At 45.4% G+C, this 18,216-nt stretch overlaps 1 protein-coding gene across 2 annotated transcripts in view; it reads right to left on the bottom strand.

Annotated features, from left to right (window-relative positions):
* Positions 1-18,216, bottom strand: part of AFF1 (ALF transcription elongation factor 1) — a 68,411-nt gene that overhangs the window by 3,869 nt on the left and 46,326 nt on the right. Inside the window, exons 8-20 of one of the 2 annotated variants that reach the window (XM_069012892.1) lie at positions 14,824-14,878; positions 14,658-14,695; positions 13,074-13,230; positions 10,894-11,769; positions 9,125-9,222; positions 6,221-6,461; positions 5,321-5,412; positions 5,047-5,110; positions 4,104-4,240; positions 3,794-3,865; positions 3,078-3,171; positions 2,932-2,975; positions 1,941-2,185 (exon numbers count right to left, since the gene is read on the bottom strand). In XM_069012892.1, coding sequence (XP_068868993.1) covers positions 1,941-2,185; positions 2,932-2,975; positions 3,078-3,171; positions 3,794-3,865; positions 4,104-4,240; positions 5,047-5,110; positions 5,321-5,412; positions 6,221-6,461; positions 9,125-9,222; positions 10,894-11,769; positions 13,074-13,230; positions 14,658-14,695; positions 14,824-14,878 — 2,213 coding nt within the window. Of the gene's footprint in view, positions 1-1,940; positions 2,186-2,931; positions 2,976-3,077; positions 3,172-3,793; positions 3,866-4,103; positions 4,241-5,046; positions 5,111-5,320; positions 5,413-6,220; positions 6,462-9,124; positions 9,223-10,893; positions 11,770-13,073; positions 13,231-14,651; positions 14,696-14,823; positions 14,879-18,216 lie in introns of both variants that reach the window. The other variant, XM_069012891.1, reaches the window with a different exon arrangement.

An 18,216-nucleotide genomic window follows, 5' to 3' on the forward strand; every position in this document is an offset into this window, starting at 1 on the left:
CTGCCTCCCACTGACACAGGCCCAGTCCCTCACTCTTCAGCTCAACCATATTGGCTTAACACCTTTCCAGAAACTGGTCATTCTCAACTCTTCTTTTTGATACACAAAGACTGAAGCTAGAGGTGGAAAATTTCTGCTTGGCTGTGCAAGGAGCTCTTCAGAAGCAGAGTACACATACTTCCTTTCTAATACTTGCCAATGCAGAAGCAGAGAATACATTCCCTCTGATTTTCCTGCTTTTGTTTACAAAATCCATGCCCTCCAAGGGGAATAGATGGAGCTCAAAGCCCCTGTCTGAGCAAACAGAAGATAACTTGATCTGTCAGCACAGCATCATATGAAAGGAGAGGGACTCCACATCCATGCCTGCAGCCTCAGCTTGTCCTTGCTAGGGAAGATCAGAGGCTGGAAGACAGCCTGTTAAGAATCTCATGATCCACAGTGCTCCATGAATTACAGTGAGGAGCTGGGACCTGTTAGTGGGCCCTCCAGAAGGATCTTCAGCTCTGCACAAGTGACTTGGACAGAAGTTACAGCTCACTGCTTTCCAATAGCTTAGGACTTCCCGGTTTATAGGCTCTTGATAGCTAAAGGCTACTGCTCTTTCTTCCTCTTCTTATGCCCTATGAATTGCATAAAAGAATCAAGGATGTGGCCTTTTTTTATTCATTTTGCATTCTCACTCTCTGTACCTCTTCATGCATTACACTGATTATCAGTAAGTTCCAGTTCTGAAATGCCTCCACTGTCCTGAACAGTGACAACACCACCAAGCCTACATGAGTATTTACTGGCCTCCTGCACAGATCCACTCCTTAGAGAGTATTTAGTAGCCCACTCATCATCCCCCTACATCGGGACCAGTCACAGAGCACGTTTTGAATTTAGTCTTGACTGATGCAAGGCTGTGCTCAAGCTGCCCTCCCACACATTTTCCTCCATGACTCACTCCTCTGGCTTATTAGCAGCATCCACTGCTTCTATGTGACAGTCTTTTATCAGCCTTTTGAGGACAGAATAGAAAATACTACACATGAACTGCTGCTGCAAGCACAGATTTCCTCAGAGGACAGCCAACATCCAGTTATTTTATTCAGAGGTGACTTGGAAAGCCTTTTGATTTTCAACAACTGCCTCATTAGTGTGAGGATTTTTACAGCCTTCCAACAGTTCAGCCAGGCACATTGTGCTTATTTTCCTTTGCAAGTTTGCCAACAGATCATGGCAATGCATCTCTTTGCCCACAGTGGCTCACAAAACTTTGTGTTTTATGAAAAACAACACTGCTAAGGCCATGTGGGATGGCAGGTCAAGGGCTGGACTGCACCCACCCTGTGGCTTTTGTGTATTCACCACAGGACAATACAACATTTTTAACAACAAAACTGTAAAATTAAAAAAAAGTTGCAGCAATTCTAGGAATTGCTGCTGGCAAATACTGGGCACGTACCCAGCAGGGACTCAAATTCAAGTGCTGCTCAGCTACTCTGTTAGGCAGAGAAGCCAGCTTCACCATTTTCAAGACAAAATGACCTGGAAGTTTGACAGAAACTAAAACACAAGGCTATGGGCCAAAACGATGTTTTTAAACAAAGTGAATCAACTCAGAAAAGCTCAGTGCCCCAAAGGGAAAGACAGAAAAAAACCCAACCCCCTTACGCTTCTTGTGTTACCATGAAGCGAGCTGGCTGGTTTCCTGCACTCGACACCCTCATCCCGTAGCTCTTAGACATTTGAGGATGCCAAGACAACCTTTTAATGGGAACACTCATCAATATATCACCATCAAGTATCTCTGCCAATATGCCCTGGCTGAGACATTCCACATATTTTATGCTTTGATCTTTAGGTACGGTGCTTGCTGCACTGACTGTTAGGATTGAAGTAAGAACACACATAACCATGACACGAGACAGAAAAGACAAAGGGCAAAAACTTACCTTTATTCTTTCTGGCCAGTGCATCAGCCTTTTCCCAAATTTCATATGCATGGAGGATATAGGAGGTGATGTTGACATAGGAAGAGGTGACACTGGAGATATGACAGGAGACAGTGACAGTAGAGCCAGTGCTGTTGCCAATGCCGTTGTGGCCAATGCTGCTGCTATCATTTGATCCCAGCTGAGAACTCACAGATCCAGCAGGAGAGGGTATTGGAGAAAGAGGAGAAGGCAAGCCTGTGCTTCTGCAGCAGAAAAGAAACACCACATTCAACTTCAGAGCTAAACATCTTTCCACAAGGCTGCCCCATGCCAGGAGCTATCCAGTGTCACCCAGGCCTGCAGCATGGAGTGGACTGCTGAAAAGTGAGGTGTGTTCAGCTACAGCACAAACAATTGTACTTTGAGGGCAAGGCCAAGTTTTTGGAAGTGATTTAGAAGGACTCTGCTCAACAAGAGAAAATGTGGGGACCAGACATCAGAAAGGGCCACCCATACATCTTCCAAAATCTACACCTACTTGTGAAAGTCTTCACCAGATTACCCAAGTGTCTTCCCTAATGCCTTCCAATTCAGGCACACTGAAGCTCCCCTCCTATGGAGGCTGGAGCTTCTGGCAGCTACTCAGAGCAGCCAGGTCAGCCTACACACACTTATTTATAGACCCAGGGCAGCTAAATGTGGTCAGCCGGCCGCCTTCCAGACACTGCCTGGCTCATCACACCCCCACCACTTCAACCAATCTAATTTTAGTCACTGATATGACAGGGCTTCCACCACTGCTCTCAAGAGACCATTTACTTCCCAATGAACTAGCCTGTGCAAGGTGCCCAAACAATGTAACTGGAATCAGTACCACCATCAAAGTCCAAACAACCTTCTCCCGGCCATAGAATTTGAAAGACAGCCTGATAGCTGAAATGACCACAGAAAAGCTCTTACTCATTGTCATTGAAACACAGACACATGACAACAAATTTTTCAATCTTACCTTGCAACACCTGGAGAAGGTGCTTGTATTACTCTGAAATTACTCTGCAGCAAGGAATAAAAGTGTAGTTAGTTTTGGCCTGTTCAGCTGACATCAGTAACTACCACAGCCATCCAGCTGGCAGCTTAGTGATACCTGTGCCCTACCTTGAAGTGGTCATTCAGGAGTCTGGAATACCTCATTGCAGTGTCTTTTTTGTACCCAAACATTGCCATGTGCAGAATGGACTGGCAGCGCATGCTGTGAACAGAAACACACCCGAGGGTCAGTGTTTGTGCCCAGCCCCCATCAGCCTTGTGGGATGGAGGCAGGCACACCTCAGCTCTACTGGAAAGTCAAGAAAGCTCAAAACTTCTCCTTCTTCTGATCATGATAAAAAAAGACTTTGTGAAAAATATCACAAGGGAAAGAAACAAACAAGGAAGAGCCTTCTCTGGTCTTTCATACAAACAGGTGCCCAGGCTCGCAGAGGTGCCAAAGGCTGAGTAAGCCCCCATCCAGAAGTGCCTCATCCATGTTCAGCTACAGCTTCAGTTACACAGCTCAAACATAGGCAGCCAAATCACATTCTTTCACCTTAGGTGAAAGCCCTTATGTGGCTCTCAAGTTACCAGCAGATCAAATTTTAAAGCCTGTGCTTTCTACATGTGGTCCTTTAGTGATCTCCCAGCTCACTTCAGAGACGTTTCAATTCATTCTGGGTTTTATATTGTGTTTTTTCCTGTTCCTTCATATTGGTTTTTTTTTCTTTGCATAACTCTAACTCCCATTTAACCCATTCCTTCACCCCTGGAAGTAATGGATCTTTCCCTCGATCAAGTTTCAAAGCAGAACATGAAGGAACAGAAACACAATTACTCACCGTAACACGGCAAAGATTTTTCCATGTGAAGAGACTGAGGAGTCTGCAAATGGTTTCAGTGTCATAATGAATCTAAGGAGACAAAATAAACAGGACGTTGTCAGCCACCAGAGCGCTCTGAAGCTCCACAGACCGTGAAAAAACAGTGCATGCAATAATCTCAAAAAATAGTCGGAAAGTCAGGAAACCTGCCCCGAGTACCTAGTCCTAGCATCCAGAACTTTGTAAGATCTTCAGCAGAGGACTGTGTGCCAAAATGCCCTCCCCTCCAAATGTGCTGCCAAACTGTCACCCTCTGAAAGCCACTTACTTGATGAGAACTATGGTGTCACTGAGTATGCTGTAAGCTGATTTTGGTTCCAGCACATCTGATTCCAAGGCAATCCCATATTCGATGAATAAAAGGGCAGCCTCCAGGTACTGCAAGGCCTTTCCAGTCTTGTCAGTCTATTGGGGAAAAAATTCTCATTTTTCAACTAGGACCAAACACACTTCTCTCAAGTGTACTTGAGTTCTCTTTTCTTCCTAGCTAGGCAGGATTTGAAGAAAGAAAAAGATTCCAGTCTGGCCTCTGGTGACAACTAAAAGGTTCTCAGCAGAACCCTTAATGTGATCCCAGTCATCAGCTCTGTGTGCTCCATTTGTCTCTCTTCCTCTTGCTCAATGGTTTCCTTGAGTAATTTATTATCTTCACTTTTGTTAGATACTGTTGTCTGGTCTTGGAGGCTTGCCTTCTGTGAGGCACAGGGGACTTTCCCTCTGTAGTATTCCCTCACTTCATTTTCACAGGTAAACAGAAAGTAGCAAATGGACATTATCTGACTGAGCCAAAATTAGCAAAGCAATATGTTCACTCCTGCACACTGTTAAACTGTGCAGAGCAGAGAAAAATCAGACTGTCAGGGCCACTTCCAAGTCTTGGCCACCAGCAACTCAACAGCTGCCAGGATCCTGACTTTTCAAACTATCTTAAAACTAACTGTTCCATCTGTTTTCCAAGGACTCTTTTATAGCTCTGCAAAGCTAACCCCAGACAATGCCAGTTCTGAATCCCATTGTCTAGATGTGTTTGCATCAAAGAGGAACATCTGAACACTTGGCAAATAAAGACAGCCTCCCAACACACGACTGAACATACTCCATGTATGGAGTATGGAAGTCATGGCAGCCAGTGAACCTCATTCCCACAGACACAGGTACCAGGGCTGAGTGCAGGAGGTGGTGAACATTCCCAGCACAAGGTCAAAGCTTACCATTGCATCAGCTTTGTGCTTTAGCCTCTGGGCCTGTTCAATGTAGTATTCCTTTGAATGCTGCCTGAATTGAGGACAGAGAGGAAAAACAGTTGAAAGAGAAACAGGGTAGGGTACAAGGCAGGTCTCACACATCTCAGGAAAAAGCAGAAGCCAGGGTGGCTTCAGGGCCAGCCTTGCCTCATGCCTTCAGGGGTTTTACCCATTTCTATGATCATCTTTTCAGATCCAGCCTTGAGAAAGTACAGATGAGGGGTGTCAAACAAAAACTTACTTTTCAAACTTGAGCAGAGGTCTCCTTGGCTTAGAGGTACCATTTGGCAAAGAAGGCACTGGGAAAGGCTTTGTGACCTCATCTGCAGATCCCTGAAAAAACAAAGAGATAAAAGCTGGTTAGAGAGATATGCCTAAACTAATTCCAAAGCCCAGCTTTCCTAAATTTCAAGTGAAAATGTTTATTTGTCCCAAGCATAGTCTATTTTCCAGGCTCTCTTCCTCAGCAATCCCTGCTTGCTTCTCACCTGACTGTTTGTAATGCTTAAAACCATTCAAACTTTTCCCAAGCACAGAGAAATTCGGCAGCAGGTTTCCTTACCCAATGACTAAGACAGCAGTGAGGCTGCAAGCAGCACCGTTTTCATGTCCCCTAGCCAAGGCAGAATGGTAAGATCCATTCACACTTATTTCCACCTTAACCACACAACAATTGCTGATTCCCCAATACTAACAACACTGTCAGGGAAAAGCAAGCAGTTAGAAGCCAGCTAATACAGTGTGCACAGTCTGGCTTAACACACACAGAGCAACATCCCAGACCACACACTCTGAGCCTCCAGTAAACAGCCATGTAATCGAATTTTGTAACCCAGAAATGCAAAGAACCAGTTGGCAAGGATCATGAACCATTTTGTAAATAAGCTACAAAGGTTTATATCTGGGTTGCAGCCAATACCACAGGTTGCTTGTTTCTTATTTTAAGCAATCCCCTCTTTCTTTTTATAAGCACACCTATTTTTACACCAGTATTGTATTTGCAGTAGCCTACAATCCAAAATGGTGATCAGCATAAACATGATTCTCATGCCTTTGGTGTTTACAGAGTGTATTTCTAAAGAGAATCACATAGCACCCAGGGGTTGGAGGAACCATCCCACCAGTTATCCTGGATACCTACTTTGATGCCCTTTGACCGTTCCATATGATTTCCCTCCACTTTCCTGTGCTTGGCAAACAAAGGATCCTTGTGGTTGCTCTTGTTCCTGGCAGGGTTATCCATGGCAGGCAGCTCATCAGTCTCATTTCTGGGTCTCTTTTGGGTCATCTTGGCTGACTTTGGTACAGGCTGTGCAGTAGACATGGCTGGCAGTGGTGGGAGCACATCTTTCTTCTGGGTTTCAGATGAAGCTTTTGATGCTCTGGTGATGGGAAGCAGATTCATGAATACGGTGTACATACAACGTTGAGATTTTTTACAAACTTAGTTACACCATGTACCAATTCTGTTTAAACTCCCCTGGAAGTGTGAGATGGTTTGTTAATACAAAGAATTCAACAAAAGCGAAACAAAACTTCAGGGGCTTCATTGTGCTTTAGGCAGCAAACCTTCACCTACCATCAACATACAAGCAAGCTGCTTTTCAAGTAGGAATCAGTCTCAAAACTTGTCCTCGGAGCAAACACTTGCAACCAGAACATCAGGACATTGCAGAAAAAGCACACCTCCAATACAGCCCCTTTTCACGCCGAGAGGGCGTAGCAGTGGGGAACAAAGACACGCGGACCTCCCTGTAGCTCCGAAGAAGCTCGTTTATCCCAACGAGCCCAGCCTTTTTATGCTCTCAGCTCAACCGAGCCTAACGGAGCCTTAACGAAACAAGCACCCATTGGCTGGCCGCCACCGCCGTGCCGCTCTTCCCGCGTCCCTTCATCCAATCACCCTCTGCTCCCGTGGTGTCCACGCGTCTCCCCAGCCAATCCCTGCCTCACGCACGAGGCGACTCTCAACCGACTCTCCGGCCATCCAAGCCACAGCTGAGCCCTTCCCAGAGTGCTTTTTGGTGAACGGAATATAACGAATTTAACAACTCTAACGCAGGTATTTTTTCGTTTAACCAATAAAAACACACTGAGAAAAACCTGAACAGGTCCTGAAACATTTTCAAATGTAATATGACGAAGGAAGAGGCGGAGCACCCAGTAACGACCTTTCAAAACCACCAACATATGCCTGTGGCATGAACGATATGCACATGGTATCAGTACGTGTGGCATGCTCTGTCCATCGTGGGGGTAAGGCATTAGTAGTGCCTTCACCCTTCAGGATGGCGCAACAAAAGGCCGCACACACCGCGAAGGAACCCATTTCACACGGTGATCTGTGGAGACAAGCATAAGCCCTGCCCCATGTTAGTAGTAGGTCTAAGGGTCCTTTCCATTGCCCTGTAAACAGGTCCTTTACCATTACCAGAGGTCTGGGACGAGCCTTCATATCAAAAGAATATTGTCTTTGACATGCTGTTTGGCCAACCTCATCTCAATTTAATCTGTCATGTGGGCAGCCCACGAGGGAGGTAATTCAGTGACTAAAATCCCTGGGACGAATCACCCAACAAGGCAAATGAACTGCAGCACTGCCTGCCTCTTCCCCTTTTGGTAGATGGTATTTTCTGTGGTCAGAGATACTCACCCTGACACTTGATCCTGTATGTGCTTTGACAGAATTAAACTGAGTTGTTCCTTTAAGACTTCCCAGATGAACTAGACAACACTCACAAAGTTGAGAGAGACTTAAAATGCTGTGCTCTTAAATGGCAGAGATCATCACATTGAATAATACTAGATTTCTGATCATTTGAAGTTAGGATGACCAGGGAACTCTGGCAGTTCTAAACCGCACCAAATAGTTCTAAACGTTGTTTTATCACTGCTCTTTTACATATTTTTAATCAGTTTCTCAAAGTTTGCAAGATAACACTGAGCAGTGAATCCCAGCTCAGGGACTGCAACATCAGAAGAGGAGGAAAATGAAGTTTAACCTAGTGAGAAGACAGAGGTGTGATGGTACACGTCCTGTCTCATTCTGGTGTACATGGGACAGTCCTCTCCCCTCTTTTACCACACACTTTTCTCATGGTTTGGCCCCTACTCACATCACACACATGCTCCCAAGCTTCTCCACCTTGGCACAGCTGGTGCTCCACAGAGCACAGAACCATCACCTGACCTGCCCCAGTGCACCCTCTCCCCAAAAATGCATCCTATCCTTCACATTCCAAAAGCCAGACCATGACTAAAATAGGTGCTTATTTTCACTGAGAAAAAGGGAGGAATAAACCCCAGCATTAAAGCTCTTCCATTACTACCACAGTTCAAATATCACTTCACCCAACTAAATGTTAGTCCCAATGCCTCAGTGCTTCCAGAGTGCATCAGTGTTTTCTCTTCAGAAAAGCAGTTTACTCCTATTGTCAGGACACAAACCTCAACACTGCATACCAATCCAAGCCAACACCTCAAATCCAAGCCACAAGCCAGCAGGAATTGAATGCAGTAGCCCATGACTGAGGCATGAGTCTCCCCTCTTGGGAACAGTGCCCAGTTGGAAACATGCTCTTGGAAGCACTCACTCTAGCAAAGGCCTAGCTAGAATGCTGGCAGTGCTCTGGTATGCAAATTACAGGGGAAGCTGCAGCAGATCCACCAGAAGCACTGCAAATGCTGTGCTGGGAAAAAGGAGGAACTCCTGGCCATGAAGGAATTCTATACACTCAGGACTCAAAAGGCATGGTAGTTGTGTGTCCATTGGGTCACTTAGGAAAACAAGACAAAGACAACAGGATTATTTTAGTGGAGAAAGGAAATGCTCCCTACCCTTACCCACCCACATCTACAGAGCTATTTTCTGGACTGGTTACTTCCAGGATGTAAAGGCAAATCTGCAGATTAGGTTTCAGAAGGCACATTATTTTAGAAGCAAACCCATGAGTGTAAGGACAGGAGATACAGTTCCTTGATCTAAGCTGTTTAGGAAAAACTTGCATTTATACATCCTTCTGCCATTCCACCACTGTATACTCACTTCAATTTACTGGAGTCTTTGCTAGCTGAAGACTGCAATGATTTTGTTTCTTTTTCTGATTTCATTTTCTTCCTATCAGTCTCCTCCTTCTCTTCCCTCTAATAGGAAGGGAAAAAAAAGGAAAAATAAAATTACTTAGGTTTTCAAAGTTCACATAAAATACAGACCAACATGGCTAAGTTTGATTGATTCTGGTTAAAAAAAGAAGAAAAAAATACCTTATTGGAACCAACAAATTGCAAACCCACAGCACAGAAGATACAGATTGCAAGCTCATTGACAATTAACCTAAAATGACATTTTATCTAATTTTGCTTGGATAGATTAATTGCTTTGTAGCGGCAGGGACGGAACTGCTAAACCTATTGCTGCTAACAGTAATCAAAAGCAAGGCACTTGCATGTCACTTAGATCAAACAGATACTCCAGATGTGCAGGGGGTTTGGCTTTTATTACCAAAATGCCAATACAGGTGAAATTTTTAAGTGCTGGTAATCTAGGGACCCCAGAATTGGATGCAGTTCTCCAGGTGGGGTCTCACCAGAACAGAGCAGAGGGGCAGAATCCCCTCCCTCAGCCTCCTGACTACACGTCTTTGGATGCAGCCCAGGACACGTTTGGCTTTCTGGGCTGCAAGCACACACCTCTGGGTCATGTCCAGCCTTTCATCCAATGGAATCTCCAGGTCCTTCTCTGCTGGAATGCTCTCAGTGAGTTCTTCTCCCGGTCTGTACTCATGTCTGGGACACAGCCAGCTTTGTGTCACTCACTGGGCTGTGCTGTGACACAAAGCCTGCCTCTGGCAGGGTGCTCAGGACAAGGCTCCAGCACTGAGATCACATCCTTATGTTGTTTTTCAGGTTCTACACTGCCACAAAAGGCGTCTGACAGCTGTACCTGACCCAGCTGGCTGCCATGAGGCCTGAGCCTCCAAGGGTACTAATGCACTGACAGAACTGACAGTGAGGCTCTAAGGGGGGTTTCCCTGCAGTCAGGCACACTGGGATTGCAAGGGAAGACATGTCTAACATCAAATAACTCCTCTCCTGTGTCTCCTAGACAACAGGAGAGATGTCACAGATTGACTGCCTGTTTCCCTTTCTCCCACTGCTCTGCAGGAGCAGAAACTTCTGGGGGTCTCTCAAGTTTCTTTACTATTTCCCTGCTCTTCTCAATTCTCCCTCACAATTACAAGAAACTCATAAAATGGCAAAACTAAATGAAACCCAAACCAAGGTTATTCACCCACCCATGCTGAGCCACCTGCTCTGTGAGGAGGAGCAAAAGGGGAGTCAGGGACTGAAATATCCAGAGGGAATACCCATTCACCACAAGGCCTGCAGCCAACTCTTTGTGCAGCTGACCCACCTGGCTGGAGGTATATTCATAGTCAAGTCAGCTTTCCAAAAAACGCTTGTGAGCAACGATCACCTCAGTTAAATAAAGGACTTTCTTGTAATTCAAGGGAAAGTGACTGTTACAACTGGTTTTGTTGTCTGACAAAACTAGGATTTCAAGGAAACAGAGCAAAAATATATTCTGAAACACCAAAGCACGTTAGACAGCTTCCAGGGCTTTTTGTTTGCTCAGGAGGGGATTTGTGACCAAGAAGAAACACCCGCAGACAGTCTTGATTCACATTCCCCTTGATAACAGCTTTACAGAAGGATAATAGCTCTGCTCCCAACCTATGAAGTGGGAACTCCACATGGGCTTTTCAAACACCACATTGGTCCTTGTACAAACCCACCTCCCACTCCACCTCTCACCTTCTTCTTTCCAAGGGACTCCTCAGGAGTGTCCGTGGCTTTCCTCTTCAAATTCTGCTTCCTCCCACTAAGAAGGTCCTTGGTCTCTGCTTTCCTCTGGTGTCCATCTTTCCTGGGGGGCTGAGGGACTTTCTCCAGGTGACAGAGATCTATTTTCACCACAAGGCGCTCACGGGTTGGGGGGTCCCTCACTGGTGAGAGCAACTTCTCCCCAAGAGGCAAGGGTAGTTTCTCCTTGTGCAAATCCTGAGGCCTGTGGCTGCTGGTCCTGATGGGGGTTGTGCCCTGGCCCTGAGGAAGGGGGCTGAGAGCATCACGTGCCTGGGCATCTCCCATGAGCTTGGGGTCCAAGAAGGGTTTGGCATTGGCCTGGTGGGAGCCCTTGTCCTTTTTTTTCTCAGAGGGCTCTTGAAGTCCTGACTTCAGGTCTTTTCTGTCAGTGGATTTTGTCTTCAGTGTTTTTTTGACCTTCAGCTTGTCCCTAGAAGACTGGTCTGCAGCCTCCAGAGGACCAGGCTCACTCTCCACCTTCAGGCCTCTCTTGGATCCCTCATGCACCAGGGGCTTGCTGGGCCTTTTGATCCCCACAGTCTGCCTGGGCGAGGGTTCCTCATGTGCAGGAGGCTTCTGGCAGCTGCGTTTGGTGGGAAGAGGAGCCTCCTGAGGAGCCCTGGCCACTTGGCTCTTGTGAGGAGGCTCCCTCAGCTCAGCATGCTGCTGGGAGGAATTGCTGCTGATGCCCCGCTCCTGCTTCTTGCCCTCCTCACATCCATCCCCACAGGCAATTTCACTGAGGCTCTCTGTTGGCACTGCTGGTGGATTCACCTTGGTCAGCCAGTTGTCGAGCTGCCACTTATTAGAAGTTGGTGGCTCAGGCTGCAGACAAGAAGAGAAAGGGAGCATTCAAAACTGATGCCTTTATGGGCTATTTCCACCCTAGCACAGCTCACCAGAGCCCAGGGACTCTTGCCTAGATGTCTCAAAGTGTGTGCTTTTGCATGTGAAGAACTGACTATAAACAAACAGGCCACGTGCACTAACTTGCTCCAGAGCATCATAGACAAACATCTGGCTGAATAAAAAAAAGGATAAAAAGGTCAATGGCAAGTAGCTAGGACTTCATTAGTATTTTCAGGACAAACCAGGCAGAATTTGGTAAAAGAGGAGAAGTATAACATCTTCCTTCAAGGACACCATACTGCAGTGAGCAAAGTCTGTAACTGAACTGCTGGAGGGCAAAGAGTATTAGAGTCAGATGCAAAGACAGTCTGTCTCAAAGCTTGTTTTTGGCTTCTCCCTCTTCATGCACTTCTAAGGTGAAAATAAAGAAAGCTAGAGGTGAGGCAGGGGAGGAAAAATAAATTACAAGGGCTTTGTAAAAGTACCTCAAAACTGCCAGTGGATTGTTTTACATCAGCTGTGGTCTGCAGATACAGCCATGCACTTCCCACTGGCTTGAGAACGTTTTGCAAGCTGGAGGAACTGTTTGAAAGCATGGGACATGAGTACTGCTGCAGAAGATTTTTTTTAAAATGCATGGTCTCAATTATGAAAGTTTAAGGCACCAAGTTCTGTTTGTCTGTTTTCCCAGAAAAAGCCTCAGAAATGCCACTGCAGCAGTATCCAAGCCAAATTCAACAGCAGCAAGACTAAGCATATTCCAGCCCTTCTTGCAGTTCTGATCTCTTCAGCTGCGACCTGGAAGAAGCTGAATCTGTCACTCGGGCACAGGAGCTGCAGGGAGGCAGCAGCTCCTCTTAAATTATCAGGAATCTGGTCTCACCCTGACACTGCCCATAAAGGCACCCAGAAATCCTGCATGGGCAGAGGTGGGCCCCACACAGCCCAGCCCAGCCCAGCCATGCTTCCCATCTGTGCCTTGCTTGTATCTCCCCAGTGAAGGCACTGATTCCTCCAGGAGAGCTAGACACCTATGCCAAAGGACACAGGGGAACACCCCCAGGTTGGGCATCTGAAAGTCTAATTATGTTGTTACTAAGGGTAACTAAGGCTGACAAACTCTAGAAGGGAAGCAAAGGGCAAGAAAAGTCGAGTGATGCAGCAAAGATGTCAAAGGCACACCTGAACAATGACAGTGTTTCAGGTCTCCTGCCCTGACTGCATTGAGAGTGTGAGGCAAGGGGCTGTGTAAGCAGCCTCTGCCTTTTATTTGCATTCACCTCAGGTGCTGGTGCTCTTGGAGGGTTGTTCGCTTCACTGTCACTTGAGTGGCTCTCTGTCTCCGAGTCTGAGGAGCTGTCTGAGTCACTGGTGCTCCCTGACTCCGAGCTGCTGGAATGTGCTGATGCCACACTCTTGGGCTGGGACTGTAAGGAACTGCAAGGCCACCACGAGATAAAATTAGAAAGCAGCATGGCTGAAGGTTACTTACTTATTATATTGACATGGCAGTATTCAAAAATAAAACTGAACCCCCGTGTCTTGGCACTGAGATGAGAGGGGAGAAGGCCAGAGATATACATTGGCATACTCAAAACATAAAGCACCAGAATATAAAATTGCTGGAAATAATAAACCTTCAACTCCAACCCAGTCAAATATGTAAGCAGGATGGCACTGCCACAATGTGAAACTGCATTTAGCCAATCAAAGTTTAAAAAGCACCAAAACTGCCCAGTGCTTTTCTGAAAACCCCAACCCTCAAAACAAAAAACTTGAAATAAAGGTGAACAAGACAGGAACATATATTTCAGGATTGTTTCTGTTTTTCCTGTTCTCCCCATTAAGTTTTCACTTCATCTGTATTATTTGGTCATGCTGCTGTAACCACTTCATTAATAGCCACATTAGGCAGCAGCATTTCTTGCAACACCCTCCTCTAACCAAAAGTGTTTTGCTCCACACTGACAATGGAGTGGACAGAATTGAGGGAGAGCTTTCACTTTTATGCACAGTGTTTTTTTTGTTTTGAAGTGGGCTTACAAAATTAAAATGTAGATATTTTATTTTTTCTACTTTGGTTTCCCACATCAGTATCAACACATTTGTACAAGTTGGAGACAAGCTCCTTGCTGATACAAGACTGATATCATGAGAACACTCCTATTTTAAGAGTTTGCAGAGACACAGATCATGCCAAGCATTGGTGTGCTCCTCTGCAAGTCTGACTTTGCAGACCACTACGTTGTGCTTGAAGAATACATATATATCAAGCCAAAAAAATCTATGTCAGTGCTCTCCTATAGGAAAATCTGTGAGCTTTTCCACCTTCCTTCCTCAAATGCTGGCATGTGGCTGTTCAGTCTACCTTGAATACTGCTTCTGACTAACAATACATGGCAGGAACTGCTTACAGTCAGCTTCCTTATCAAGAAGAGCTGAAACAGCTTCAAGGAGCCTTCCTAACCCTTTCCTGTTCTTTACCCACTTGGCTGTTTTGTGCTTCCTTCTGAGCTAAAACTGGACTCACATCTCACCCATTGCCACTACAGCTGAAAATCCCATTAGCTGCAGTGTGATCCACAGACACACTGGTGGAGGGGAGGAGGAGAAGAGATGGGAGCAGTTGAGGAAATATAATTCTGGTTCATAGGCAAAATCCAGCATGCCTGGATTATTCATTTCTAATTGGAGCTTTCTGTAAAACCCCACACAACTGAAGCTGACTTTCAACAGCAGCCAGAAACCAAACTCTGTACCTACAGGAGAAACCAGGAACCCTTACCCTCCTACCCCACACATTAAAAACAGTTTTGTTTTACTCCTTATGTGGTCTAGTGAGTAGTTTGGGAACAAACCTGTACCTTGGAGCAGCAAGTGAAGAAGGTGACTTTTCAACAACCTGTTTTGTTCACAAAAACAAAGAGGAGAGGGGGAGGAAAGGTTAGCTCAGAACTCAGAACAATGCAACAAGTGGTGATGTTTAAAGGGAAGTCTGTGTGCCTAGTGTATAAAACAGCTAAAACCGACTTGGTCGTCACCACTCTCTTCACTATCACTGAGTTGCAGGTCGTCCTGGAGCATTCTGAAAGACAACCAGAAGATAAATATCAGCCAAGGCAGACACATTTTGAAGCAGCAGGCACTGAAAAAGATTTAGTTTGTGCTTGCCAAAACAAACCAACCTCCCCCATCCTTTCTGAACATTTGGCATGCTCAATCTACTAAACCCTGTCATTACCTGAAATGAATGGTTAAAATATTTTGGGGTTTTTTTTACCTCTGCTTTCCAACTGACCTTGGGATATTTTGCAATAGAGGTCTGTAGCAATGGCTGCCATTTACAGACAACAAAGACCAAGTTCTGTGTGGGGAATGCTCCTCAGAAAGGCTACCTAGCACACTGGCACAGGGTGGAAGAAGTCTGATCCTGGTACAGTAAGAACTCTCATGCTATGAGCCTGCACTGGCTCCTCAAGGGACAGAAAGCATCAGAAGCACCAGGAGCTGTGCATGTCCACACACTCTGCTCTCAGGGGCTGCGAATATTTCTTCTGTCCCAGGGGTTCTCATTTTGCTGCTAGTCTCCTATCACACATATGTAAGTCAATGCCCATCTCCCATCTCTTCCCCCCACAATGAACTCCATGCTCCTGCACATCTCAGCAGTAGTGTCGAGCAGCTCAGGTACTCAGAGCAGTTTACAAGTGGGGAGGCACAAGCTCTGTTTCACTATTGCTAGAGAAGAGAGCAGGCTGCCCACAAATATTTCCAAAAGCATCATTTAGTCCTCTGCCTGCAGGTGGTAACTACTGTTTGCAATTTCAATATATTACCAAGGTTGTTAAAAGGCTGGAAAGGAAGGAGAGGGACTCAAAGCTCTCCCAGATTGTTATCCCCCTCTTTGGCAAACTTGCAGGCATCCCAAAGGATTTGGAAAATAGGCAGGCAAAACTTGGCTATTCAAAAGTACAGTTACTCAAATCCTGAAACTAGCTAGTGATTGACTCCTCAACCCAGAGGATTATTCAAGTGTGCTTCCAAAAATGGGATCAAAAGCTTGGGAACTAAGACAGGAATTTTAATCAATCAGATCAAAACTCTGCTTATTTCAACCTCATTTCAAACCACAGGTTTTCTGTGAGAAATTTTTCTTATTGCCAAATAAGAAAAATAAGACTGTGACGCCTCATGACAACATGTTTTATAGCAAGAAAACAAATATAAATGATCCCCAGTGAACCACATCACCCTGGAAAGAGGGGGAGAAAGTTGGAAAAAGTCGGTTCTTTCTTTGTTCAGGCATTTTGACTGCCATTCCCCTGTGAGCTACCCTCCACTGCCTCATTTCCTCACACACCTTCTCGGTGGAAATCACCTCTTGCCTCTTCACTGAGAGTAAACACTGAAGGGAAGCTCTATGCGACACCGCCTTGGAAAAGGAGAGCCCTGAATTTCCTACAGAAGGCAAACAGCCCACAGCCTGCAGCAATCCTGCATGAGCCAGCTCTGCATGTGGGCCAGAGCCCAAGCTCACTGCCAGACAGATGAGGCACAGAAAGATAAAAAATAATACAGGCACTCTCCACACTTCTGGGCAGTTTGGCCAAGCATCTACTGGCATCTCAGTGAATCCTTTTTATTTTCTTTTACAACTCCATAGGGGAAGGAGTCCTTCAAAGATGGTAGTGAAGAAACTTCCAAGTATGCAAAAATATGCTGAAAGTTTTTGAGTTTGCTTTTGGGCTTGGTTTTTGTTCTTTTGTGTTTGTTTTATTTTTTTCTGCTTTAAGAATTGTGGACTAAAGACTTATTTCCTTTAGAGGTAAGAGGATAATCATAGAATCATAGAATGGTTTGTGTTGGAAGGGATCTTAAAGATCATTTAGTTTCAAACCCCTGCTGTGGACAGGGATGTGCAAAGAAACTACCTCGATCTTCTTATATCTGATTTAACTGTTTTTAATAAAAAGGACTACCTTTTCCACCTGAGCTGCTGGTAAATAAAATCTATCAGCATAAAAGAACACTGCAACTACATATACTCTATTTGGAATCAAGGAAGAACACTAGACTTCAAGGCATACTTCTGCAAGGGTAGCCAAAGCCAGTTTCCCCAAAACAGGGTTTTGACAAATTGGTAAATAGGCTAGTTAAAGAAAATAAATCTGCCTTAATAATTTTAATGCTCCAGTTAGCTCAGGAGTTAATAGATGCCAAGGTCTCATTTGCAGGACCTGTTCATTTGCAGCTTATATACACACCATTAATCTCCCTACAGCTATTTAAAAAGAGTTCTTTTACTGAGAGAAGCAGCACTAAAATTATTATCACTTGCCAAACAACCTCCCTGAAAGCACAGGCTGGTGCCTCTCTGCTAGCCAGGTTAAAGATGAATCACCAAGAATGAGCTGGCATGTCCCCTTTTAAAAGAAGGGCTGCTTCCATTCCAGCAGTGCCAGGTGCAAACTTCAAGGCTGCATTCAAGAATGAAATCCATCTGGGAAATCCCTACACGGTCTGAAAAGCTGAATGCTTAATTTGGGCACACAGATGCCCTGGGATTTCATCTTCTAATTAACCAGCACAAACGCTGTTTGTTTTCATCCAGCCACACTTTGCAACACAAGCTACTCCAGGCAGCTGAATTTTCAGACAGTCACGTGTGCTTTGAACAGCACAGAAAGCCAGGCCTGTTGAGCCAAAGAAAACAAACACAAAAAAAGAAGGGATGCATTGGTTCAAGGGAAAGATGTAGAGGAAGTCCTCGGGCAAATCTCACTTGGACACAAACCCAGGCCACCCTGTTCCTCCTGCTCCCACTGTCTTTGCTGGCCATGGGCACACACATCCCTTGCAGGTGAGCACTGGCTCTGAAGTGCCCAGCAAGGATGCTGAGCAGAGAGGGGATTATGTCTAAGGACAGAGCTCCTAAGCCAAAGGAGCCAAATTTACATGTCAAATTTACAATTCTTGCCCTGGGGGCTAAGAAAAAAGTCTTTTCCAATTCTTGGGTGCAGGAAAAGTCTCTTCTCTCTCTGCTGCCTGGAAAACTGACTGAAGGGCTAAAGGGATTTTTTACAAGCAGCTGAGAATTGAAATAATGATGATGGCCATAGGGTAGCTGAGGAGGAAGGCACAGCCTGGAGCAGTTGGAAATACTAGTTTTAATAGTGCAGTGAAAATTTCCAGAAGTCATTGAGGACCAAAGTGGGGTGGAAGAAAGTGAAGCAAAATAAGGAGGAAATTAAGGGAGTAGCTGACTGCTCAGCAGGACACTATCCCATGCTCCCAGTGAGTGAGGGCTCCTCTGCATCATGCTGGAACAGTAGGAAAAGGAATGTTCAACAGACCCTACAGAGCTTGAGTGAAAAATTCTACAATCTCAGCCAAGACAGAGACATGCTTTTGCTCTTACTTGTG

The sequence above is a fragment of the Aphelocoma coerulescens genome, chromosome 4 (assembly GCF_041296385.1).
Source record: "Aphelocoma coerulescens isolate FSJ_1873_10779 chromosome 4, UR_Acoe_1.0, whole genome shotgun sequence".
NCBI classification, from domain to species: Eukaryota; Metazoa; Chordata; class Aves; order Passeriformes; family Corvidae; genus Aphelocoma; species Aphelocoma coerulescens.